At 42.1% G+C, this 27,310-nt stretch overlaps 1 protein-coding gene across 2 annotated transcripts; it reads right to left on the bottom strand.

The window, feature by feature from the left end:
- CFAP300 (cilia and flagella associated protein 300) lies at positions 1 to 22,279 on the bottom strand. Of its 2 annotated transcripts, none has more exons than XM_089512767.1 (7): positions 22,221 to 22,279; positions 17,229 to 17,310; positions 14,026 to 14,098; positions 10,637 to 10,803; positions 8,493 to 8,665; positions 7,293 to 7,359; positions 1 to 415 (listed from the first exon to the last, which is right to left on the bottom strand). In XM_089512767.1, the coding sequence occupies exons 2-7, from the start codon at positions 17,304 to 17,306 to the stop codon at positions 284 to 286; spliced, it is 690 nt and encodes a 229-aa protein (XP_089368893.1). In that variant the 5' UTR covers positions 17,307 to 17,310; positions 22,221 to 22,279; the 3' UTR covers positions 1 to 283. The 2 variants fall into 2 exon arrangements, with proteins under 2 accessions (XP_089368893.1, XP_089368892.1); XM_089512766.1 differs by lacking the exon at positions 22,221 to 22,279 and adding an exon at positions 20,671 to 20,811.
- Between the last annotated feature and the right edge of the window lie 5,031 nt (positions 22,280 to 27,310).

Below are 27,310 nucleotides of genomic sequence, written 5' to 3' on the forward strand. Positions count from 1 at the left end.
TGGCAATATAATAGTTTCAAATAGAGTGGAAAACATCTTTGCATACAGGTGGGATATAATTCAGCAACAGCAAAATGTTTCAGATAGTATATTGTACCAGTATTGACATGGATGTATAGTCTGCAATATTAATAATATAAACTATGCCTCTAAAATCACACTGAGCACATTAGAAAAAACAGTCTAAATGTATTCCATGTGTAGATAATGTAGATCTCTTTGACAAATTATATTTAAAGAGAATTCAACTATTAATCAAATATACTTGAAGAACCAAGAAGAGTCAGTTACAGAACAAAGCTTCGCCAAACGAGTGGTACAAAACATAGATGTGTCGTTTCAAAGGATTCACAATAAAATAGGCAAAATTCTGTTCATGTCTGTTGGATGATGGATAACAAAGGCCATTAGCATCCTGGGAGGAAAAGTATACAACATTAGTATAATATAGTAATGGATAGTACTCATTTGTGAGAAAATTCTGGAGGCTGCTTTTTATGCACTCTTGGGTTGTTTTTTTTTAAGGTCCCTTTTTGGGACAAAAGGCAGGATATAAATAAAATGACTAAATTTCAGATATAATGCTAAACCCCTCCCTGTCACTGTAGCACAAATATGAGGACATGACTGGAAGTAACTGCTTGTTTTTCCAATTAGTCGTTATTTTTGTTTATGTCCAAACCAAGGCAAACCATGGTTGCCATTAACTATAGTTTATTCCTATTATCAAAGAGTTAAAAGGAACCTACAAGTTTTCTAGTCCAACCCTGTCATGTAGCATCTTCAATGTCAGATACAAATACTGGATCCAAGATATATAGTTGTTTCAGCTTCTGCCTAAATACCTCCTCATAAAAGAGAACCAGTGTGATGCAGTGGTTTGAGTATTGGACTATGACCCCGGAGACCAGAATTCAAATTCCATCGCAGTGGTGGAAACCTACTGGATGACTCTGTGGAAGTCACACTCTCTCAAGGCAATGGCAAATCTCCTTTGAACAAATCTTTCCAAGAAAACCCTGTGATAGATTCATCTTACGTTCACCATAAGGTGGAAATGACTTAAAGGCACAATAACAACAACAAAGTAAGGGCCACTACCATCTAAGCCTGTATGAGCATAGTTCATACAATTGGGATATTTCTCGTAAGGTTTTGCTAAAACCTACGTCCTGGCAATTACCTCTGATCCTCTAGGGTCCAAAACACACTGCAGGATTAATCCAGTTTGAGACTGCTTTAACTGCCCTGGCTCAATGCTAAGGATTCCTGCGAACTGTAGTTTTGTGAGACATTTAGCCTTCCCTGTCAGAGAGCTCTGGTGCCACAACAAACTACAATTCCTAGGATTCCCTAGCACTGAGCCAGAGCAGTTAAAGCGGTCCCAAACTGTCTTATTTCTGCAGTGTGTTTTGGACCTAAATCAAAGGTGGGAATTGTGTGGTCATTCAGATGTTGCAGATATTGCTGTGCATATATTGAGGTCCAATAACAGTTTGCAAGGACTGTTTGGGCTTGCAATAAAGCACCCCAGGGTTGCACTGTGCCCATTCCTGTTGCAAGCTAAAAGGAAACACATCTATTAAACCTTCTGATGTTTGAAGGTCACTATTATGTCTCCCTTTATTAATATCTTTCAGACATTCCACATGGGTCTTAGCATGTAGGCCTCTCAACAGCCTATTTCCTCTCCTATGGACATGTTCAAATTTGTTAATTTCTTTCTTAACATAAAGTGCTCAGAACTGGACACATTACTCCAGATGTAGTCTAACAAGTGCACAATTGCTTCTTGTGATCTGTTTATAAGGTTCAAGATTGCATTACCATTTTAGCAAATACATCACATTGCTGACTCATGTTCATCCTTTCAACTAAGACACCTCAGTCTTTTTTACTAGTTCTGATAACAAGCCAGGTTCCTTCATCTTGTATGCTGTTTTCACTTAAATGCAGGATTTTACATTTATCTCTTTTGGTTTTCTTTTCCCCCCCTGTTCATTAATTCAGTCCAGTTTAACAATGCAATTTTGATTACTGATTCTATTTTGGCTACTCCGCCGAGCATCAACTCAACAATTTTATAATTTCTCTGCCATGAATACTTGGACTTGATTAAGTAGCTCCTAGGTGTTCTTTGTTTTCTTACCTATCTTGGAATATCTACCTCATTGGCTGGTTGAACAATATTCTCTTTTCTGCCTTCTGTCCAACACCTTTTAATGCCACCATCCTCCCCAAGTCTTTCTGACTTATGGCTACCTAAGGTGAGCCTACCACTGGGTTTTCTTGGCAAGATTTGTTCAGAGGGGGTCTGCCTGTGCCTTCTTCTGAGGTTGGGAGAGTAGCATCCCTGAATGCATTTTAGAAGAAGTGTTCAAGTGGTGGTCTTTAGAAGGATTTTTTTCCTGCTTATTTTTTATGTAAGGCTTGACTTGGCTATTAGTTTTGAAAAAGTTTGCTGGAACATGTTGAACTGCTTTTTTTGTGCTGTATGAGCCTATCCCTGTTGTCTCCATGTTATTTATGTCTCTGGTACCAAATTTTCTGTTGAAGAATTAATGCCCAGGAACACATGTACTTCATTAATTGAGGTATACACATATAGCCGTCAATACTTATTAACTGAGGTATACACGTATGGCCTTCAATTACAGTATTCCAACTGTAGGTCTCATCCCATCAAATCTCAGTGATATGCATGAGATCATATTAATCTTCCTGCATTATGCCTTCCTATATTAAAGCAACAAAGAGTCTAGGTTTTCAAGTTTAGCCTGTTTGTTTTCCATGCTCCTTGTATCAATGCAAAGATACTAGAAGCCATACATGCTGCATTTCTCTGCTCCACTTGCCCACAGATTACCAAATACTACCCTTATTGCTTTGCTACCACTTTTTCCACACTTTTTTCTATCGGAGGCTCACGATATAATCTAGGGGTGCTAATAATACGGACTTCCCGATATTATTGGACTGCAACTTCAAGTATTTGTCATCATTGTCTATGCTGGCTATAGCTGCTGGAGTTGTAGTCCAACTATATCTGAAGAGCTGCATGAATCCTGCCCCCCATATAATCCAATGTGCCTCTCAAGAGTTATGAAGAAAAACCTATAGACTTCTATACAACCCAGCTGTTAATTGAGCACATTTATTGATCTGCTTGTCCAATGAAACTTATTCTCATGAAGTATATATTAGACTGCACCAAAATGAGTGAAGTATTTTATCGAATTTTTAAAAAATCTTGTTATATGTTTATCAGTAGTAGCAAGTGCAAAAGTAAGAAATAAAGGCCCATTACAGACGGCCCTTAAAGTGCGCGCTCCGCGCGTGCTAGGGTTACAAAGGGGCATCCTTTCTGGACGCCCCAACCCTAGCACGCGCGGAACGCGCACAAAATGGCAGCGGCCGTTCCACACGGCTGCCGCCATTACGACGTCACGACTGTGCCGCCTCTAGACGGGGCGGCGCGGACGTGACATCGTCACGCTGCGCCAGGGCGAATAGTGCGCCCCTTCCCTGGTCAGAAAAGGAGCTCTGAAACAGAGCTCCTTTTCCGTTTGCGTCACTGGGTGCAGCCTTCAGACGGCTGCGCCCAGCGACGCAGAGGAGAAAGGGGCCAAGCGGCCCCTTTCTCCTCCTCCCTGCCGCCGCGGGCTGTCCTTGGGGCTTGAAGCCCCAAGGACACCCCTTTCCAGGCTGCGGGGAAGGGGCCTTTTGCCGCTTCCCCGCAGCCTGGAAAGCGGCGGATCGGGGCCTCAGCGGCTGCCGCTCTAGCCACTGAGGCCTCGATCCGGCGGGGAAAGGGGCGGGTGCAGGCCGCTGCTTTTCAGCGGTCTGTAACCCGCCAAAGCTTAGCAACATGACAGGTGTGCCAGACACCATCATTGCATTTCACCTACTCAGTACTTTTAAAATGGCAACCATGTAACACTTTCCTAACTATGGTGCAGTACAGACCACCATAAAGTGGTGTACTCGCACCAATTCTAGAGATAGGGAGCGCGCACCAACCACATGCTCCCTTATCTTACCCTAGTTTGTGTGGACGGCGCCATCGTTACGCGGTGCCGTCCACACGGGGCGTATGATGTCATACATGTGCTGCGTCCAAATGGCGTGGCAAATGAGTGATATCTCCGCGCTGCTGGAGGGCGCTTATCATGCTTTTCCAGTGGCGCAGAAAGGAACTCCGAAACGGGGCTCCTTTTTTAGAGTGGATTGTTCCCGTGGCAACCACATGGCCACAGGAACGATCCTGACGAGAAAGGGGCTGACCCTTTCTCCTCATGGTTCTCAGGGTGTCTGGGGGGATAAAGCCTCATGGACACCCCTTTTGCCACCCGCCTTGTGGCCCAGAAAAACGGCGGATTGGGGCCGCAGGGCTGCCGGTGAGGCTGCCCTGGCCCCAATCCAGCAAGAAAAGGGCGGTCTGTACAGTTCCTATATTTACTATTAAAGTTTATTTCCTAACATGTGTCCATAGGTACCTCCAAACTTCACATTTTTAAAATTATTTTTGTAATTTTTAAAACTTTTGTGGATTTATCTGCAATTTTTGTTAGCACACTCAGCATACCCTGCACTGGATGTAGGGTCTCCATATTTTCATATTCCATATCTGGAGCCAGCATGTTCTTGAGAGATCACAATGACCTTTAGGAACATTAGGTCAGGTTCTCAGGAGAAAAAGACTAAGACCCAAGGCATGTGGACTATCCAGAAAATAATACAATCAAATTGCTCCTTCCTTCCCCCAAGTCATCTCCATTTCCTCTTGCACCTTGAGACAAAGGATCTCCTTGTCACCCAAAGCAGTAAACCAACCTCTCTGCCTCCCCCTCTTGTTTTCTCAGCCACCTCATCTTGTCCAGTCACCCGAGTTGTTCTGATCCAATCTCTGTTTTTGTAACTCTGAAGTTAAAGCCATCAACCAGGCCAGAATTCCATTGTCAATTCCTGGGAAGGCCATCAGGTCTTTGTTACACTGCTAGAGATCATCAAGCTCCTCTCATAGGCTAGTTATCAAGTATAAATATTGGTCTCCAAACCTAGCCTTTTCACACACACAGCTGGCACACATCTCTGCACACTCAGTATGCTTACAGTTGTCCCAGGCTGCGCTCTGTATATGTTCTGCGTTGCCCTCAGACCTTTGTCTGAGCCACGCCTGCTTTCTGTGGTCTACTCTTTGGACAGGTAAATATCACCCTCCTTTAAAAAAAAAACCCTCAAAGTCTACTGTCCTGTTTCCTTATTTCCATTTTGGTTAGCTCTGAATGCTGTGTCTGAATTGCTATCATATGTGTATGTGATTGCACTCTGCATTTTTCTAATAAAACCTCCTTAATTCACCCAAACCTGGAGTTCTCCTCAGTTATTACTGGTATACACATGTGCAAATGGTCCTAAAGTTTACTGTTACAGACTGCCAAAATAAAGCTGCTTTGGGTCTCTTTGGAGGTATGCTATTTAAATGATGCATGGGTCCTAAGAGTCCAGAGGTCGTGCCAAAGCCACACTCCATTACTAAGCACTGGAGTGCAGCTTTGGTGCAGCTTCCAGATTCTTAGGACCCATGCATCATTTAAATAGCATACCTCCAAAGAGACCCGAAGCAGCTTTATTTTGGCAATCTGTAACGGTCCTATATAGACAGGCCAAAATAAAGCTGCTTCAGGTCACTTTGGAGGTATGGTGTTTCAATGATGCATGCGTCCTAAGAGTCTGGAAGCTGCACCAAAGCTGCACTCCAGTCCTTAAGACTGGAGCGTGGCTTTGGTGTGGCTTCTGGACTCTTAGAACACATGTATCATTTAAATAGCATACTTGCAAAGTGACTCGAAGCAGCTTTATTTTGGCCTATCTGTATCAGGCCAAAGCTAATTTCCCCATCATCTGAAGAAATTGTGATAGTTGGTGGGGAAGCTCCCAATTCCCCCCACCATCACCACACACACACACACACTTTTCTTTAGGTGAAACTGGTTTTCATAGTTAAAAATTTATAATAATGTATTTTAGTTTTTGGGAGGTTTGAAAGTCCAATAATGATATTACTTTGTCTGCTGTGATCCCCCACTGTGCATTTTTAAAGGAGGTTATGAAAGAGTTTAAAGGCTGACCTAGTTGTATATAAACAGTCCTATCTCAGCTCATTCTATTTAAATATCACTTTAGAAAGTGGTAATTCTTTTTATACTTTGATAATGCGCAATGTATTTTGCACAGTCAGATATGTTATTGAAGTGATCCAATTTTTATTAATTTGATTTATGTACAGTATTACTTTAAAGCTTTGATTCACACAATTGTTGCCATCATAATTCTATCACATGAAGTCATTAATTTCAGAAACATATTGATTTTTAATGAGCCCTGCCATCAATTAATAAGCCAAGATCAGTGTGCTAGCTTTTAAGTTTCATACAGATCTGCTGACGCCTCATTTTGGCCAAAAGAACACTCTAAAAAGATCTTGCCAAGCTGCTCCTAATTATGGGGTTATGGTAACAAATCTGCATCTCTTTCAGCTGCATACTGTAATTACCTGTGATTATTTGGGATGCTGTGACTTCCTATTTACAAGTTTCTTCCTGCATTTCACAATATAAATGGCTGCACATATTCCATTAAACAAAGTAAAAGCAGTCTGTGGGATGAGTGTTGACGAAGAACATTTTTGTCATGGAAAATGATACTGTAAATATTTCTCCCCAAGACATTTTGCTGGGTAGCAAAGGGTTTTCCCTTCAGAGAGAACTATGGATAATAGCTCTCCAATAGCCACACTGATTAATGTTACTGCTGCCTTTCCTATGCATTACTGTGTCTCTTATCTGTATTGTGTCTTTTTTTAAATAAAGGAAGTTTTCCTCTGTTCTTTTCCTCTGAAAGATCATCATATATCTGGAAAATGTTACATCAGAATTCACAATAATAATTCATTCAGTCAATTTAATGTGGCCCTTGGGCTCAAACAATGAAGGATGCAAGATGCTGTCTAACATGCTTTGAATACAAACTGAAAAGGTGAGCATGAGCTGAAACATTATCAAGGACATGATCCAGCCAAAATTAAGTATTTGTTTATGTTCCACTGTTCCCAATGGGGATGGCTAAAGACAAATTTAACTCTCCCATTAAACTCTGCTGAATTTAAAAACGCTTAGCTATAACTAGATAAGGTCCCAACAGCATGTGATTACACAAGTTTTTGTTATCTTCAGAAATCTGATAGCAGTTTGGATTACATGCCTGTAACACTGCTCTAGTGAGATACTTACGTGTGCCCAGACTTTAAAGACAGTAGATATTATATTTATTTTCTTTGTTTCAGGATCCTTTTGAACACTAAGATTCATTAAAAAAACAATGTTAATGAAGACATCTAGACTAGTCAAAACACACATTTTAAAATTTAACACAGAATCATAGTTAGAAAGGATAACAAGAGTAATCTATTCCAACTCCCTGCCATGCAAGAATACACAGCTAAAGCATTCCAGAAAGATGGCTGTCTAATTACTATTTAGATTTCCAAAGAAGGAGAGTCCACCATCCTCCAAGGCTGTCTGTCCCACTATCAAACATCTCTCACAGTGAAGTTTTTTTTCTAAAATGTAGGTGGAATCTCTTTTTTTGTACTCTGAATTCATTGGTTCATGTCCTAGTCTCTGTACTATAGTACAAGGAAAAAAGCTAGCTCCATCTTCTACAATTGTTTAAAATCATGTCACCTCTGAATCTCTCCAAACTAAACATACCCAGCTCCCTAAACTGCTCCTCAAAGAGATGACAGAATGAGGTCTCTAGAAACAAAGAGGAATGGTTGGATAACAGATATAAATATACTGTACACCACAATGAAAAAATGAATAAAAGCTTCCAAAGGATAGCTTGAAGTGATTAGCAAGACAGGAAAAACAGAAAGACAAATTGTGCGGCAGCCAAGAATGAACACTGTCCTGCTATAGTTGTTATTTTTTGTAAACTGCCTTGCATACTCATTTGGGTGGGTGGATGGGTGGGTGGGGAAAACAAATAAACTAATTAAACTAATGTCCACAGAGATTCACCTTACATCAACTCTGACGTCTTTCTGGCTGGCACTATGAAAAGCTAATTTTGACAGGTTAATAATAATAATAATAATAATAATAATAATAATAATAATAAATTTATTTGTATCCCGCCCCTCTGAGAACAATTGGGGTAGCTAACAAAGTTAAAAATACAGCACATATAAAATCCCTGGTGCCCTCCCCTCCTTAAAAAAGTATTCAATCCAATGCAGAATTAAAAACAAACAAACAAACAAAAACATACATATTTAGATGCTGAATTATCACATAACTACTTTTTTATGTTTTATAGTTTTACTATCATTCACTTTAAAATCATTAGCCACTTCAAGCTTTCAACTTGAAGAGTCAGGTAAACAATTTACACTAAGAAGATCAGGTTCATGTAAGGAAGAGGTTTACCTCACTAGATCTTTATATAAAGCCTTTGTTGTTTTTAAGTATGGACCAATATCATCTTCGTATTGACAGAGAACTCCTCCAATGCAAAGATGTTTAAAAAGACAGAACAGAAACTCCTCACGGTCTGAATGGCTAAACAAGTCATAGTGGTCTGAATCTTCAAGAAGTAGTACCTTTTATAAAACAATGAGGAAAGACAACATTGTGATATGGAAATTGTTTTTAACAGTATAAAATTTTGGTTAAATAAAAACATTAATTTCTATTTTTTAGTATTTTCTGTTTAAACACATGCACATAGGAATAGATTTAGTAAAAATGGGTATAAACTATAAGTCTGAAACTAAATGCTACCTTAAACATTTTCAAACAACAGTGACAAAATCTGAGAAAGATCGTTTAAATATCACTTTGGAATTTACTATTGTTTTATGCACAGAAGACTCTCATGAGAGTAAGACCTGTCAACAAATTTTAGTCATGATGTGCAGAGAAACATTATATGCCCTATGTATGAGCATTCTGTGGAGGTATCAGGCCACTCACAGTTGGAACAGTACTATAGTAGGCAGACCTTGGTCTTATTCAACAACAAAACCATTTAAGTATTGTACTATAAGCATAGAAGGGAGGGGATTGATTTGTAAATATCGTTTTCTCCCCTTTCTGCTTCCTTGGATTCTGTTTGTTCAGAAATGAAAAGTCTATGCCTTTATTGAAAGTTTCTGAACACTTGGCTTCTTCCAATGTTGTATAATGATCCACATTATTTTGCTACAATCTGAAATGAGAACACTGCTTCAGCCAGGTGACTTTAAGAAAGAAAATGTAGAATGTAGAATCAGTACACTGTGATTTATCTTATCTTCAATAACATAAAAAGGGAGCATTAACAGAGTACGTCCTAATTCTGTACATATGAAAGGATGTTTTCCTCCAGTGTGAGTTTCTGCCCCCCACAACTCATATATTCTTATTATTTTAGTATGTAACTTGCGAACAATTCACTTTATAATAAAAGTTATTTTTTGAGAGAATTGCTTCCAGACTTGTGTGTTTTTCTGCTGTGCCAATCTTCTTCAGTCTGGTGCCTTCCACATGTTCTGGATTACTTCTCCAATCCACTGGTGTCACCAGGCTTGATGACGCCTAGTATGGGATGGGGACTACAATTGGGTGCAGTAGCCTGCCCTGCCCATACTCCATATCCACTGCTTGACCCTCATGGCTCCATTGCCAGCCCAGCTCCACTCCCCAGGGAGAGAGCCAAACCAGTGATGAAGCCATGAGGGGTATGCTCACCCCTTTGCTGCCCTTTGCCGCCATCTTTGCTTTCTCCCCTTGGCTCCCTCCCACCCAGTGGCACAAGGGGCACACTTGCCCTTGGCTGCTGCTTTGACTCCCTCCCTAGGAAGGGAGCTGGGCAACGATAAACCACAAGATGCGTGCTCACCCCTCCGCAGCTCTCGCTGTCACCTTGGATCCCTCGATGGAGAAGGAGCTGGGTGGCAGCAAAGCCATGAGGGGAACGCTCAGCCCTCCACTGCAGCGTGAGGTGGACCTCACCAGGGTGTCAGCCCTCTTGTGAGGTATCACCTTGTGCAGTCAGCATGCCCTGCACCCACCCAGTAATGCCACTGCTCCAATCTCACTCCAACCAATTTGTTCAGTGTAAATGATGGGAGTTGTCATTCCACACATTTGTTATTCATTAGGTTCAGGAAGGCTGTACTGTACTAATATGCTAACAATGAATTAGCAAAAGCAAAATGTAAACACCTCTCTCAACTGCATTAAGTGTCAATTTTTGACAAAAAGGTAGAATAATTTTTTAAAAACTTATAAAAGTAATCCTTCTGGAAGGAAATTACTGTCCTATCTGGAAAGAAATGTGTATGTGTATAAACCGGGGCATGGGGGGAGGGGGAAATGGAGGGAATTAATGTTATTTGCAGAATGACCTTCCTGCTGATGACTTACAGCTGAACCCTATTTTGATTCATTTCCTTTTTCTCAGCAGTTGCAGATTCCTATTTGTACTTTGAGAAGAAACCATGAAACAAAAGGATGATAGAAATTACCAGGAAGGTCCTATGTATAGGCATTAACAAGATTTTTTTTTCAAAACTACACTCCATACTGACCTTTCTTAATTCATCTGCAATAAGAATTTCATCATGATATTCATCATAACACTTTACAATATTTCCATTTTCTCGAATAACTCCTTCACAGTATAATCGATCAAAAAATGACATAGAAACCTGTGTACACAGAAGAGCCTCGACTTCAACTTTTCTCACATTAATATCTGAAAGATAGGAGTATAAATAAAATTGAAGGAATGATTTAGGGAGCTGGTATGTTTAGCCTGGAGAAGAGAAGGTTAAGAGGTGATACGATAGTCCTGTTTAAATATTTGAAGGGATGTCATATTGAGGAGGGAGCAAGCTTGTTTTCTGCTGCTCCAGAGAACAGGACCCAGAACAGTGGATGAAAGCTACAAGAAAAGAGATTCCACTTCCTGACAGTAAGGGCTTTTTGACAGTGGAACACGCTCCCTCGGAGATTGGTGGAGTCTCCTTCTTTGGAGGTCTTTAAGCAGAGGCTGGATGGATGTCCATCTGTCGGGGATACTTTGATTGAGAGTTCCTGCATGGCAGAGGGTTGAACTGGATGGCCCTTGTGGTCTCTTCCAACTCTACAATTCTATGATTCTATGAAGGAGCATGTACAATGAGTTTCTCTTATAGACTTGCAATGGTGTCTTTTCATAGTTGAACAAAGTGGTCTGTTACTGAAGATTGGCAGCATTGTAAGTTTGAAGCATTTTTAGCCAGCCTAGAACTTATGAATACATGTAAGGCCACAGTTTGGAAATGGGAAGCCAAAGATTAAATTCCAGACTATCATGTATGTCAGTGCAATGCTAAGCATTCCTAAAAATATGAAGGTTGCAACCAAAAACAACTGGTTGGCCTTAACTTTTTCTTTTTCCTAATTTTATCTTGGATATCATTTTGAGTGAAAGACAGGATATGTGTACAATCAATCAATAAAATGAAGTCATTGCAACATAAAATAAAAGGAATAGTTCAGGTGTAACGAAGAGCAGAATGTCATGATTCTAGGACACATGATGATAAGAGAAAATTCAACATGGTGATAGGGTAGGTGAAACTCATCATTGCTGGGTGAGAGAAGGGACGAGATATGTAGGTTGTATTCTCAGTGGCATTCTTAAGTTCTTTGTAAGTGGCTCCACTCTCAGGGTGTGGCCTCAGGCCACTTACTCTCACACAGCCATAACCTCCTTAGTGGAGGGCATTACAGAAATGCAAGAAAGGAAGAAACAATATAAGCACTGGGCACAATCCACAACATCTGTGAGTACAGCATTTAAATGAACTGGAAATGTGAAGAACTTCAACTACTTATGTTTGCTTAATGGACAACTAAAACAAAAAGTGTTTTCTTTTTCCAATGAAGAAACATTGGCCCTATACAGACAGGCCAAAATAAAGCTGCTTCGGGTCACTTTGGAGGTATGGTGTTTCAATGATGCATGCGTCCTAAGAGTCTGGAAGTTGCACCAAAGCTGCACTCCAGTCCTTAGGACTGGATCGTGGTTTTGGTGCAGCTTCTGGACTCTTAGGACACATGTATCATTGAAGCACCATACCTCCACAGTGACTTGAAGCAGCTTTATTTTGGCTGTCTGTATCAGGCCTATATAAAAAGGAAAGTCTGAATAGTTCTGGCAACATATCCCCTGGGCTGAAAGTGCTGCTTCATAATGCTAGGTCAGTAAATTGGGGGGGGGGGGGAGCTATGAGCATGTTTATTTGGCTTGTATTACAGAGACCTAGCAAGATGAAGTGGGAAGTTAATCTCTCCCAGTGTTCTCCACCTAGGCCTTCTGTAGGGGAGTAGGTAACTCTATCTCCATCTACCCTGGCATGTGGGTAGATGGAGATACAGTTGTCTATCATGATTCCATCTCCCTCATCAAGTTCCATGTTCTGTAGTCTGCTGGGTTAAAGCATGTACAGTGGAACCTTATTATACGCGAGGGATCCGTTCCGGATCCCTCCGCGTATAAAAAAATCCACCTATGCTCGAGCCCCATTGTTTCCAATGGGGCTCGTGCACGGCGGCGCGGCGGCGCAACGGGTGCGCGCGCCCATTCAATTGAATGGGACGCGCCACCCCTTCTGCCCTGCGCGCGCCGGCAGCTTTGAGCGCCTGTGCTCAAAGCCGCCTATAAAAAGGCAGCGTATGTGGAGGCTCCACTGTATATGAAGGTGGGTGGCTGGAATAGAGTAGGGATTCTGTTGCCGTACTGGCCACTTTTCTGAACAAAAACATCCCTGATCTGGCAGAACTAGCCTTGGCAGTGGTGTTTGGGAATCCCTTTGGCTTACTTTGTGCTGGGGGACATCAACATTCATGTGAGGCCACTCTGTCAGGACCAGCTCAACCCAGGATCTATCCCAACTGGAATTTGGCCATACCCTGCTGCTGGCCATATTTTAGATTTAGTTTTCTGTGCTGTGGAGTGATGGTGATCTGCAGTGTGGAGGTTCTTTTTACAATTCCATTCTTATGGACAGACTTCTTGTCTGCAGATGCTGAAATCCGCAGATGGCAAGCCCGTGGATGACAAGGTCCCACTATACAGTGTTAAAGCTACAGGCTTTTAAAGAAATTAGGACCCTTTATCTGAATCACTGTTAGGAAACTGAGATTCAATAATATTTTTTAAACCCTAAGATGCATTCCCACCATCAGTTGCAATTGGCCTAATGACCAAGTGCCTAATGGATGTATTAGCTAATCAATTTCCAAACAGCCTTCAAAGGCAGGTCTATATATAGCACAAGACAGTAATATAGCATAACCTGGTAATTAGTAAAGCATGGATAACAATGACCAAGCTAGTTATCTAGAAGGGGGTCATAGCTGGTAAAACAAAGCACTCCACCTGGGCTGCTTGTGACCAAGTAGCTTCAATAAATACACCCAAACAGAGAAACTGGTCGTACAACCCCATGCAGATGCATGCAGACGCAGTCTGACATCTACCTATCATTCAGTTACAAGCCATTTGTTGTGTTGTGAGTTCCTTCAGTTTGCCTTTCTAGTTTCCAATACTACAGAACAGAAACCATAGGGGAAAAACACAGAAGTACAGGTGTTAGTCTTGAAAGGAGTGCCACTACAATCTGGTTTAATTCAAATTATAGGCAATGTTATTTACATAGAGTATCAAATTAACTGCACCAATCAATAAGATAAATAGAAGTGTCAAACACAAATGAAGGTTCCTGAAATAAAAATAAAATATATTAATATCTCTAATTAGTTTGTTAAAAGTAATCTGTTCTGCTGTGCAGTTATTGTGTCACTCACTGAGAATATGTGAATTGATCCATTGTTTCAGATTGGAAGCAGCAGCAAAAGAAAAAAAAGGATCAGAATGAAAAAAGACTGAAATCAGACTATACTTTTATCCCAGATATTCTCTATTTACCTAATGTAGTCCACTGTCCAGAAGACGAAAGCAACTTCAAATTGCGGTTAACTTCTGGGTGATTTAAAAAGTCCTAAATGTAAAGAGATCATAGCAATTCATTAGTCAAAAATACTCTGCAGTTATAAATAAGATTTGATAGACACATTACGTAAGGTGGAAAAGGTTGCTTTTTACCGGTGAGCTACACCCCTTGACAAAGGATAGTTTGGTTACTTCTACATGGTAGTTTTGAAAACATGTATACATTCTTTTTTTCCATTCAGGAAGAAATCATAAAAGAAGATGATACTTAAACAAAAAAGAGTAAAACTTTTATTCTTTTTGAAATTAAAAAAAATATGAGCCAGTAATTCTTCCAGCTTATAACAGGCTTTCTAGGGCCCGGAACATACCTTCCATGTTGTCTGGGATGGCGGCGGCGTTTTTTCCTGCACAAGGAAGCCACAGCCACCAAACCATGCAGCTTCCCTGTGGAGGAAAAGAGAGTTCTTTTAAAGCCGCAGGGGAGGCATAACAAGTGCGCGCCACTGGCACAGTGGTTACATAAGCGCTGTGCGGCAACATGCAGATGCCACGCGGTGCTTACGTAACAATGGCAGTGCCCATGTATACAGGGTGCCGCCAATGTTATGGCACTGCGCCGTACCAGGGTTAGGGACTGTGCAGTTGCTGCGCAGTCACTTAAGCCTAGTACAGAGCCAGCACAGCACATTAGCACCATCTGTACCGTGCCAAAATAACCCTATCATTCTAAAGGTGAAAAGAGTGAAAGTTCTGCAGTCCCCATGGAAGTAATTCCATAAATGAAGTATTACTACTAAAACAGCCTTTACTTATTTTATTTAATAGATCAGTGAAACCTGGAGTAGGACATCACTACTTCATCTCAAGATGAGAGGACGGGATGGGAATGGTTCATTTTTGTACCTAGCCACCTTTTGTTCTGCAATGGCAAACAATAATTTCCCAAATAACCAAAATTTACTGATCAGCTTTAGCTGTTATGACAAACAAAAATGTGTATCATGCCCTTAAAATGTCATCTTCTCACTTTAAGTCCTGTTCTGTTCCACTTTCTAGAGATGCAATTTATGCATAAGAGCAACAGAAATCTGGAGCCCTCTCTTGTTTCCTGAGACCCAACAATATGGCAAACAAACCTTTTGCTGAATATTTACAGAGTATGGCCCGATGATTCTTGATGCTGAGAAATTTGGGGGGGATACAGACCGCCCCTTTGGGGTGGCCTGCACCTGGCCCTTTCCCTGACGGATCGGGGCCTCAGCTACCACAGCGGCAGCCCCACAAGCCCTGATCCGCCGCTTTTCTAGGCCGTGGGGAAGCGGCAAAATGCCGCTTCCCCGCAGCCTGGAAAGGAGTGTCCTTGGGGCTTCATGCCCCAAGGACACACCGACAGCGGCGGGAAAAGGGAGAAAGGGGCCACTCAGCCTCTTTGTCTTTGTATTGCTGGCACGGCCATTTAAAGGCCACACCAGCAATACGCGTGGCCAAAGGAGCTCCAAAATGAAGCTCCTTCTGGTGCCGCTGAAAGGGCACCACAAGCGCCCTACAGCAGTGCCATGACGTAATGGCCATACCGCACTGTGACATCAAAATGGCGGCGCCCATGTGAACAGGGCGCCGCCATTTTGTATGTACTCCGTACATACTAGGGTTGTGGGCGTCTAATAGAGACGCCCCCAGGCAACCCTAGTATGTACAGAGTACATACGAAATGGCCCATCTGTACAGGGCCTATGAGTTCACATTTCAATCCAACTGGAATGATATAATGAACCATTATATCAGCTACATTTAGGTCACTTTTTGTATTCTGTGTCTAAACTGGGATGGTGGTCATTGGTAATAATAACAGTAGTGATACGTAGATTTACCATGTTTAGAAACCTGTTCTGAAAACATTAACATAGACCCAGATTAGATATGAGTAGTCTAGTTCTCTGTCTTGTCCACACAGCAGGTCTATTTTTTAGGTATTCCAAAAACTGAATCACAATTTTTATTGGCTCCAGCCAGTACAATCAATGCTGAGGAATGATGGGCGCTGCAGTCTTAAAATATGTGAAAAGCCACACATTCCCCATCCCTGTTCTAAAAATTCATGCTGCGTTATTTATAGTTGTATTGTATTATATTTTAACTGTTTACCTACTTTACCTGCCTCAAATATCCCAAGGAGAGTGAGATATAAATGCATCAAATAGATGCATCTAGATAGCAATTAATAGTGCTTGGCAGCATGTTTACTTATCACCTGACCAAATAATGGTCTTTTTCAAAGACACTAACGGTCAAGTAAGTGTGCCTAAAGATGCAATCCTATAATAACCTAATTTTGAATAAATCACATTGAAAACTATGGGACTTCCTTCAGAATAGACATGTGCATGATAACAGTGCAAATTAATGGGCTTACTGTGAAGTATGAAAATATATCTTTGCTACTGAATTTGAATTTCTATATAAATCATGTATTAAGAGACATTTTAAATACAAGTCAAACTGTGATAAACAGCATTTTCCTATGGAAACTAGGTAGTATGTATAATAAAACATTTTTGACAATATTCTAGTCTGCCTCTTAGCCTTTTGGTTTTATTTAAGGTTTTATCCATGTCTTTGGTGGGTTACAGACCACCGAAAAGCGGCGGCCTGCACCCGCCCCTTTCCCAGCCGGATCGGGGCCTCAGCGGCCAGAGCGGCAGCCACTGAGGCCCCGATCCGCCGCTTTCCAGGCTGCGGGGAAGCAGCAAAAGGCCCCTTCCCCACAGCCTGGAAAGCCCAAGGACACCCCGCGGCGGTGTGGAGGAGGAGAAAGGAGCCGCTTGGCCCCTTTCTCCCTTGCTTCGCTGGGCACAGCCATCTGAAGGCTGCGCCCAGCGACGCAAATGGAAAAGGAGCTCCGTTTCGGAGCTCCTTTTCCGGCTGGGGAAGGGGCGCACTATTTGCCCTGGCGCGGCATGACAACATGACATCTGCACCGTCCTGTATAGAGGCGGCGCGGTCGTGACGTTGTAATGGCGGCGGCCGTGTGGAACGGCTGCCGCCATTTTGTGCGCACACTTTAAGGCCCGTCTGTAACGGGCCTAAGTTTTATTAATTTTCACCCTGCTTAGAATTGTTTAAATAAACCCTGAAATGTGGGCTAAAATATTGTAGTTAATAAAATTCATAACTACCATAATAAAATCATCTCGCTGATAGCCTTTGAAATTCTGGTCAAAGCTGAATGCCTGTATTGTGATTCTGCCATCCATAGACCTATAAGATGTAAAATAAAGAGAAAAGAAATCAGTGTCTACATATACCGCATGATAAGGTAAAAAAATGGAGTGAAATCCTTGAAGCTGCCAGTAGGAAAGAGGTAGGGGTGTGTGTGTGCCTTCAAGCTGCCTGTCAGCTTATGGTGACCCCATGAATTTCATACAGTTTTCTTAGCCAAGGAATACTCAGAGGTGGTTTTGCCAGTTCCTTCCTCTGAAATGTTGCCTACAACACGTGGCATTTGTTTGTGGCCTCCCATCCATGTACTAATTCAGAGATCACATACAAAAGGGGGGAAAAAAAACCATGCAGTAAACTAGCACTGCAAGCTAGAGATGGTCAAGAAGCCTTCTCCATAATGGAATAATTAAAGGCTCCATTCTGGTGCCACAACAAACTACAATTCCCAGAGTTCTGTAGCACTGAGCTATGGCAGTTAAAGTGGTGTCAATCCAGAGTATTTTTGCAATGCAGATACAGCCCTAGTCATATTCTGATTGCTCAACTACATTTTTAATGAGCCACTTTCGCTGACACAGGACTCTGCTAGGGTGAAGAGTGAAACACCAAAGGCATCTTCTCTGAAGATGCCAGCCACAGATGCTGACGAAACTTCAGGAATAAATTATTCTAGAACATGGCCACATAGCCCAAAAAACCCACAAAAAACTATAGACACTATCAGTATTTATTTGTGAGCCTCCTTGGGTCTCTTTTCTGGGAGAAAGGCAGCATCAAAATTAAGTAAGTAAATACATACATACAAATACCCTCTCCCAACATTTCTGAGGTTTATATGAGCATGCTTAACTCTCGCTCCCCCAAAATCAGCTCCATCCCTCTCAAACCCCATAATAGGAGCCGCCATAAGTCGGATCACCAATAAGTAGGCAGCCACACTCTCTCAACCTCAGGGGAAGGCAATGGCAAACCTCCCCTGAACAAATTGTGCCAAGAAAACCCCATGAATAGGTTCGCCTTAGGGTCGCCATAAGTCAGAAACCTGGCCATGGAAATCCACTGGGAGGCAACTTTGGGCAAGTCACACTCTCTCAGCCTCAGAGGACAATAATAATAATAATAATAATAATAATAATAATAATACTGTAATATAATTTATTTATATTCCACCTTTTCCCGAGAGAATCAAGGCGGATTAGAACACCAATCTAACTGGCCATGGCAAAACATTGACTATGAAAAAACTCCTTCTGAAGAAATCTTGCCAAGAAAACCCCAGGTTAGGTTTGCCTTAGGATCTCAATAAGTAAAAAAAAAATTCCTTGGAGGTACACAAGAACAATATTTAGGGGAAGGAGGGAATAATTGGGATTATTGTTCTTTCCAGCTTCAATCGATCCTGGATGACACCGATTTTCTAGACCCATTTCAAACCGGCTTCCGGGCGGGCTATGGAGTTGAGACTGCCATGGTCGCCTTAGTTGATGACCTCCGTCTGAGCATGGACAGGGGAAGCGTGTCCCTGTTGGTGCTCCTGGACATCTCAGCGGCTTTCGATACCATTGACCATGGTATCCTTCTGGAACGCCTGGGGGAGTTGGGTATCGGGGGCACTGCGCTCCAGTGGTTCCGGTCCTACCTCTCGGGTAGATTCCAGATGGTGGAGCTGGGAGACTGTCGCTCCGATAAGAGGGCCCTTACATCTGGTGTCCCTCAAGGAGTGATTTTGTCTCCTATGCTATTTAACATCTACATGAAACCGCTGGGTGAGATCATCCGGAGACACGGGGCGCGGTGTTATCAGTACGCTGATGACACCCAAATAGTCTTCTCTATGTCTCCGACTGATGCAGTAACTAAGGCTGGTATCTCTCCTCTAGATGCCTGTCTGGCGTCGGTAATGGGCTGGATGAGGGAAAACAAACTCAGTGTGAATCCAGGGAAAACGGAGGTACTGGTGATAGGTTCCCCTGCTCCGGGTGGTGAGATTTGTCATCCGGTCCTGAATGGGGTCACGCTCCCCTTGAAGGCCTCGGTGCGCAGTCTGGGAGTGCTCCTTGATTCGTCGCTCCAGCTAACATCTCAGGTGGATGCGACGGTCAGGAGTGCTTGTTATCAACTTCGGCTGATACGCCAGCTGCGTCCCTACCTGGGCCGGGGGGACCTTGAAACTGTTGTACATGCTTTGGTAACCTCTCGATTGGACTTCTGCAATGCGCTCTACATGGGGCAACCCTTGTACCACACTCGGAAGCTACAATTGGTTCAAAACATGGCAGCCAGATTGGTCGCTGGCAGATCCAGGGCAGACCATATAACACCTATCTTAAAAGATCTTCACTGGCTGCCTATTCGCTTCCGAGCCCAATACAAGGTGTTGGTGTTGACCTATAAAGCCCTAAATGGCTTGGGTCCAGGGTACTTGGAGGACCGCCTCTCCCCATATAGTCCGCCTCGCACACTCAGAACATCTGGGGCCAACCTATTGGAGCCTTTACTATCTTTGCCCCCACTTTGTGGAATAAGCTCCCTGTACAGCTTCGTTCCTCTGCATCGTTACTTTCTTTTAAAAAAGATTTAAAAACACACTTATTTCGGCTGGCATTCCCACTTCAGTAATCCTGTTATCTTTTGCCCCAACTACCTTAAAGTTATTGTCTTATCTTTGCCCTGATATTTTGATTGTTTGCTTCCCGTCCCTACTCCTCTGATGATGTTTTAATTTTTATATGTAATATTTTAACTTGTATTTTATTGTCTTCTTACCTGTAAGCCGCCTTGATCACATTGTGGAAAGGCGGGGTAGAAATAAAGATTATTATTATTATTATTATTATTGTATGGATTTTTATTGTAAACCGCCTCAATCCTGATGGGATGAAAATAAAGTTTTATTTATATATATATATATATATATATACACACACACACACACACACACACACACACACACAGGCACACTGGTCCTAGTCAGAGCAGGTGGGATATAAATAAAAGTTTATTATTGTTGTTATTATTATCACTTACACACATATACATATATATATATATAATACTATTATTATTATTATTTGTACCCTTTATCTGCTATTTTATGACTGGGGTGGTGGTGGGGGGAAGGGATTTCTTTTTAAAATGAGACACTTATTTGATATTGCATGTTTATTCTATTTTACTCTGTAACCCGCCTTGATTCCCTTGGGAAAGGTGGGATATAAATAATAATAATAATAACAACAACAACAATAACAATTGTAAAGAAAGGATTCCCACATGCAGCCAGTTGCAAATGACCCCATCCATTCCCCCAAAGATATAAATAAAAGGAAAGTGGGCAAGGGTTGCAGATGGGGAAATGGGGCAGGAGGGGAAGGGTTCCTCTCTCTTGTAATTCACCATTTGAGCAGGAGGTCCCTGGTCTCCCTGCTCTCCAAGGCCTGGAAGCCCTTTTGAGGGAGATGGTGGAAAGTGTAGGGCTCCTTCCCTTGGTCCCCGCAGGCAGACATTGCCTCTGCTGCAGAAGAGACGGGCCGTTGCCATGGCAACACTGGGCCGCGGCCATTTTAACAGGGCGGTGTCACCCATTTTGTCCTCCCCACAGAAACAAGCGCCTTTCTCAATACAGTTCCCCTCCTTTTCTTTAAGCCCAAACATAGGGAAACATTGGGAATATTTGCCCATAGGGAAGCATAGGAGAATATTAGCCCATAAGGATTCATTGCAGAAGACTTGCCCATAGGGAAACATTGGGAATTACTTGTCAGTAGGGAAACACAGGAAACATCTCCAATGTTTCCCTATGGACAAATATTCCCCTATGTTTCCCTATGGGCAAGTATCTCCAATGATTCTCTATATGGGCAAGTACTGTCATTTGTTTTAGTATAAATGGGAGCTGGGTATCTTTAGCCTCGAGAATAGATGGTTAAGAGGTGATATGATAACCCTGTTTAAATATTCCCTTGCCTTCCTCCCTGAAAAGGATTGGGGACATTATTTAATATTGAAATAGCTGGTGCTGCCAACTTCTCTCTTTCAGTGAGTCTTAAATGTGTTGATCTCTCTAGATACTGATTCTACAGACTAACATGGCCATATCTTTCAATCATTTAATATGTTTGATTTCACCTAAAGTCCATAGAATTTATTAAGAAAAAATAGCAAAGCCTTCAAAGGGTGTATTCCTATACGCAACAGTGTGGAATTACTGAACAGATTCAACAATCTGTATAAATCTAAACATTCAGAAAAAGAAATACTGATCAAGTTGGAGGCTGCATTTTCTCTCTCTTGTGGTACTGGCAATAGTTATGTCCTAGGCTCACATGGTCCATCCATTCATAGGTATGGTCATCCACATATATTAGACATCAGTCCAAAACACACTGCAGAAATAATCCAGTCTGAAACCGCTTTAAATGCTATGGCTCAACGCCATGGAATTCTGGGAACTGTAGTTTTGTGAGACATTTAGCCTTCTCTGTCAGAGCTCTGGTGCCACAATAAAGTACAATTCCCAGGATTCCCTAGCACTGAGCCAGGGCAGTTAAAGCAGTCTCAAACTGGATTATTTCAGCAATGTCTTTTGGATCATCATTAGGAAACTGCAGGAAGCAGATGCAGCTGTTCCGGTAACATAAAAATCCAGTTCTAACAATGTAGATTACCGCACTGTACTGTTATAGTGCTGTTGTTCCACTTTAACTGCTCTGGCTGCCTCCTGTTGCATTCTGGGGTTTGTAGTTCAGTGAGGCCTAAGAGCTCTCTGGCTGAGAATTCTAAATGCACATCCTTAAACTACAAGTCCCAGAATGCAACAGGAGGCAGCCAGAGCAGTTAAAGTGGTATAGCAGCGCTATACGAGTGTAGTGCGGTGATCTAGTTAGACACGTGTATGGCACATTGGAGCACTACACCCCATAAAAGCAATTTAAAAGAGTGAGAACCTTTGAGATATGGATCAGCTTCCAGAAACTTGCCAGTTCAGGCCAATGCAACAGTTGCCAGATCATTCACTGAATAAGGAAAGCTCTGTGGGTGTGTTCACAACTCCAACTGGTTGTTCCAGATCTTTAGAAGAGTAAAGGACAAGGAAGGGCACTTGCAGGGTGTTGGCAGGAAATACAGGAGATCCCACGCCTGTTATTGCAAAGGAGACTTTATACCAGTGTTCCCTGACCTAGTGACCCCCAGATGTGTTGGACTATAATTTCCACCATTTTCAGCTATGTAGGGGAAAGGTGGGAGCTGTAGTCCAACACAACTAGAATTGTAGAGCCAGACTAGAGAGCTTCCCTGTCTATTCTTTTAAGGCTAGGCCAAGGGGGATGGAAATGAACAGAGTGGAAGCTTGGCCCATCTCTTTCTGCAACTCTCCTCTTTCTCTGTAGAGAAAGAAAATGGTGAAGTGGGGTAAAAAGTGTATCTTGTTTCTAGGACAAGCTGATCTTAGAGCACAGGGCAAGGATACACAGAGCTTTCTGAATTCTGCACAAAAGGTAATAAAAATTCTGTTGCTAAATGACCTCAGTTCTGTACTTTTGTAATTTGGAAAAGCTGAAGGCTGTAACATTATGAAAATGAAGCAAATGTACTTGCACTTGTACAATATATTTTGTTTTATTCATAATAAGACAGAGAAAGCAGCTATGTGGGCACAAAAGCACTGCCCCTAGTAATTCTGCATCCCATTTTATGATAAGTTAGAAGCATATAGACTAAAAGCTAGAGGTAAACTTTATTGTCTTTCTTAAAAGCAGGTGAGTAGCAGCAAAGGGAGATTCCTCTGCTTTTTAAAAGAAAATTGGAAAGGAGAGCAGCAATGGCATTCCCATTCCTGGTATCACTGGGGTGGATGGTGGCAAGAAGACTTACTACTCCTGATTTGGCAGCAGACTATTGTAAAAAGCAGGATCAAGTTGCTTTTTTCTGCCTGTCTGTTCCAGCCATTGACATAATCACAGCATCAACATAAAGGTTTTTCCATTACAGTTAAGAAGAGAGAGAGAGAGAGAGAGAGAGATCCTGCGTGTAATCTTTCCTATGTTTTTGTCAATCAAAACTTGCATGGCATGGACCATTCTGTAACAGCCTGCTATGAAGTGAACAACTGCTACAGGTCTTAAACTTCGCTGCCAGGAGAGTTTTAAACAATCAATGCTTTTTTGTAGTGGCCTAGGACTGCTTTTGGAAGCATCAAAGTGGCTTCAGGACGCATTGGGTGTGTGCGTCATTGAAAGACTTAGGGAGCTGGGTATGTTTAGCCTGGAGAAGAGACAGTTAAGAGGAGATAGTGGAAACACACTCCCTCGGAGTGTAGTAGAGTCTCCTTCCTTGGAGATGGCCATCTGTCAGGGATGATTTGATTTGGATTTCCTGCATGGCAGGGGTTGGACTAGATGGCCCTTGCGGTCTCTTCCAACTCTATGATTCTATGATTCTATATGATAGCCCTGTTTAAGTATTTGAAGGGGTGTCACACTGAGGATGGAGCAAGATTGTTTTCTGCTGCTCCAGAGAATAGGTCACGGAACAATGGATGCAAACTACAGGGACAGAGATTTCTCTTAAACATTTGGAGGAACTTCCTGACAGTAAGAGCTGTTGGACAAGAACACAGTCCCTCAGAGAGCATGGAGTCTCCTTCTTTGGAGGTCTTTGAACAAAGGCTGGATAGCCATCTGTTGGGGGTGATTTGTGAATTCTGGCATTGCAAGGGGTAGAACTGGATGGCCCTTGTGATCTCTTCCAAATTGTGATTATATAATTCTATGATTCTTTTGGCCTGTGTGTTTTGGGACTATGTTGCCTGCTGATCTGTGCCAATCCCATTGTTTCCTAGGGTTTTCTTAGACAAGGCATGCTCAGAGGTGGTTTTGCCAGTTCCTTCTTCTGAAATATAGCCTACATCATCTGGTATTTGCTGGTGATCTCCCATCCAAGAACCAACCAGGACTGACCCTGCTTAACTTCCAAGATCAGGTGGGATCTGTTGCCATGGGGGTGAAGGTCTCCTCATGCAAAGACCTCTTCACAGCAGCAGGTCAGGAGGACCTGACTGGGTGCCACCCCTCTTTTGCAGTGTCACCCGGTGCAGTCCGCTCTCCCCACAATCCCCTAGAGATGCCACTGGAGAGTGGTGAATGGCTAGAGAAGAAAAAGTTTATATCTCTCCTACACAATTTGTTGCTGGTCACCATTAAAGTTTTTTTTTTTTTTTAAAGAGCTTGGTAACATGCCACACATTTAACACAGCAACTAATCTAATCCTAAACCAGGCTTTTTAGTGGAACATCTGACCATGCAGTTAAAACCTCTGCACTGAAACATTTTCACTGAATGCCAATTACATACTGAGGCAGTTTCAAGGTTTGATCTTTTGTCACAATGCCCTAGACACCTCAGAATCAGGGTATCTGAGAAACTCTCTTCTCCTATACAGAACACTCCAGACTTTATTCTAGAGATGGTGGTGGTGATGATGATAGCACTGCGTATCATCTTGCAGTTTAATGAGGCTCATTTGGTTGCAGTGCAGAAGATGGTCTACTCTTCTACGTAGAATGGTCTCCTCACTGAGATTAGTTTACTACCAGTGTTGGGTATTTTCATCATAAATTAAAGCTTTATCTTCCTACACAGATTGTTTTCCTACTTCCTCAATTGTCAGTATTATTAGTTACCTCTGCTATGAATTATTTTTAATGTCTCTTACTCTTTCATATAAAAGGGCCTAAATATCCTAAGAATATGAAATTCATGGTGTCAACCATAAGTTGACAGGTGACTTGAAGGCACACACGCATATATACACATACTTGCCCTGTTGTTTTTGTGTGCCTTGGAAGTAATTTCCAAATTATAGCAACCCAAGGCAACCCTATCACAGGGTTTTCTGGGGCTAAAAGTGTGTGATTCATACCCAAGATCACCCAGTGGGGTTTACATGGCTGAGTGGGGAATCAAAACCTGATCTCTAGAGCTATAGTCTGATGTTCAAATGACTTACTTACTTACTTATTGATTGATTGATTGTGCTGCCTTTCTCCCAGAAAGGGATCCAAGGCAGCTCACAAATAACAACAATTTAAAAACACATTCAAGTAAAACAGTTAAAACATCAAATAAAAACAATATAAAATACATACATTAAAAACTATAGTACAGTGGATCCTTGTTATCCACTGGGGCTTGGTTCCAGGACCTCCCGTGGATAACAAAATGTGTGGATGCTCAAGGCCCATTAAATTCAATGGAATAGTGAAATGGTGTCCCTTATATAAAATGGCCAAATCAAGCTTTGTTTTTTTTTAATTTATACATTTTTGAAAATATTTTCAAATGGTGGATGCTTGAATCTGTGAATAAAAAATCCATAGATCTATACAGTAAGGAGCCCAGGGGAAAGGCCAATACCAGCATGGTGCTCCCAGCAAACCCCTGGAAAAGCAGCTAGTACTCTAGCCTTGATCCTCTGACCGCTGCATGTGAAAATAGTAGGAAGGAGGGAAGTTGGAGGAAGCTGGATGAAACAAATGAGCCAGGTGCCATCACTGAATGAATGAATGAATGAATGAATTTTATTATTATTATTATTAACCTTTATTTATGAAGCGCTGTAAATTTACACAGCGCTGTACATGCAATCTTTTTAGTTAGACGGTTCCCTGCCCTCGGGCTTACAATCTAAAAAGACATGACACAGAAGGAGAAGGGAGTGGTGGAGGGAAAGGGTAAGAGGTCCAGCAGTTCCTCTCTACCTCCAAGGCCTGGACCAAGGCAGATGGACTGGAGGGAGGGCTTGGCTTCATAATGGATGGTTAATCATTTTCCAGGGAAAATACATACTCTCAAGTAGGATAATGCATATACAGTACATAGCAATACAGGAAATGGTTTGATAAACAGGCACCAAAAGAACATCAAATAGTAAGCAACAATTTGAATGAATGAATGAATGAATGATCTTCTGAAAAAAGTAGAATAAAAGCTGGCACTGGAAAATGCAGAGGGGAAAGCTTAGGATAGATCAGGTACCTTCATGTATTATTCTTGGGAAATTGTGTGGCTCAGATACTAGGAAGAGTGAGATGGGTCTTTCATGCAGTAGATGCTGAGGGCCAAGGAATGGCAGTGCGGTTCTAGGGGACAAAAGCTGTACATGTCCCACAAAGCCTGTTCAGACCTTCCTAAGCTAACATGCTGCCCCCAAGTGTGGGAGTGGCAACCAACAATGATGTAATAAATAATAATAATAAATAAAACGTTCATTTATAGCATTATGAGATCAAGGCGGGTTACAACATCTTAATAACAACAAATAAGTATAAACATCAATATACAACAATTCAACATTAAAACAAGAATTAAAAACACAAATTAAAAACCATACAAAAACTAGCCAAAGTGCAAGTGCAAAGGAGCGGGGAAGGGAAGCGTTACAACAACTGGGGGAAAGCTAGTTCGAAGAGAAAGGTTTGGAGTCTCTTCCTAAAAAGGTCAAGGGAGGGGGTTGAGCGGAGCTCTTCGGGAAGCAAGTTCCATGACTGCAGGACTGAGATTGAAAACACCCTCTGTGCAGTCGCAGAGTGTTTCGAAGGTGGAACCATCAAAAGTTGCTTCCCGGCTGACCTGAGTGTGCGGGGCGGATTATATGGGGAGAGGCGGTCCTCAAAGTACCCTGGGCCCAAGCCATTTAGGGCTTTATAGGTTATAACCAACACCTTGTATTGCGCCTGGAAGCGAATAGGCAGCCAATGTAGATCATGCAGAACAGGTGTTATATGGCTGGTCCTGGAACATCCAGTGACCAGCCTGGCTGCTGTGTTCTGCACTAATCGAAGCTTCCGGGTTTGGTACAAGGGTTGCCCCATGTAGAGCGCGTTACAGAAGTCCAACCGAGAGGTTACCAGAGCATGTATCACTGTTTCAAGGTCCCCCCGGCCCAGGTAGGGTCACAGCTGGCGTATCAACCGAAGCTGATAACAGGTACTCCTGACTGTCGCATCCACCTGAGATGTGAGATGGAGCAACGAGT

The sequence above is a fragment of the Sceloporus occidentalis genome, unplaced genomic scaffold (assembly GCF_023333645.1).
Source record: "Sceloporus occidentalis isolate IW3139 unplaced genomic scaffold, rSceOcc1.0.p SCAF_2, whole genome shotgun sequence".
Classification (NCBI taxonomy): domain Eukaryota; kingdom Metazoa; phylum Chordata; class Lepidosauria; order Squamata; family Phrynosomatidae; genus Sceloporus; species Sceloporus occidentalis.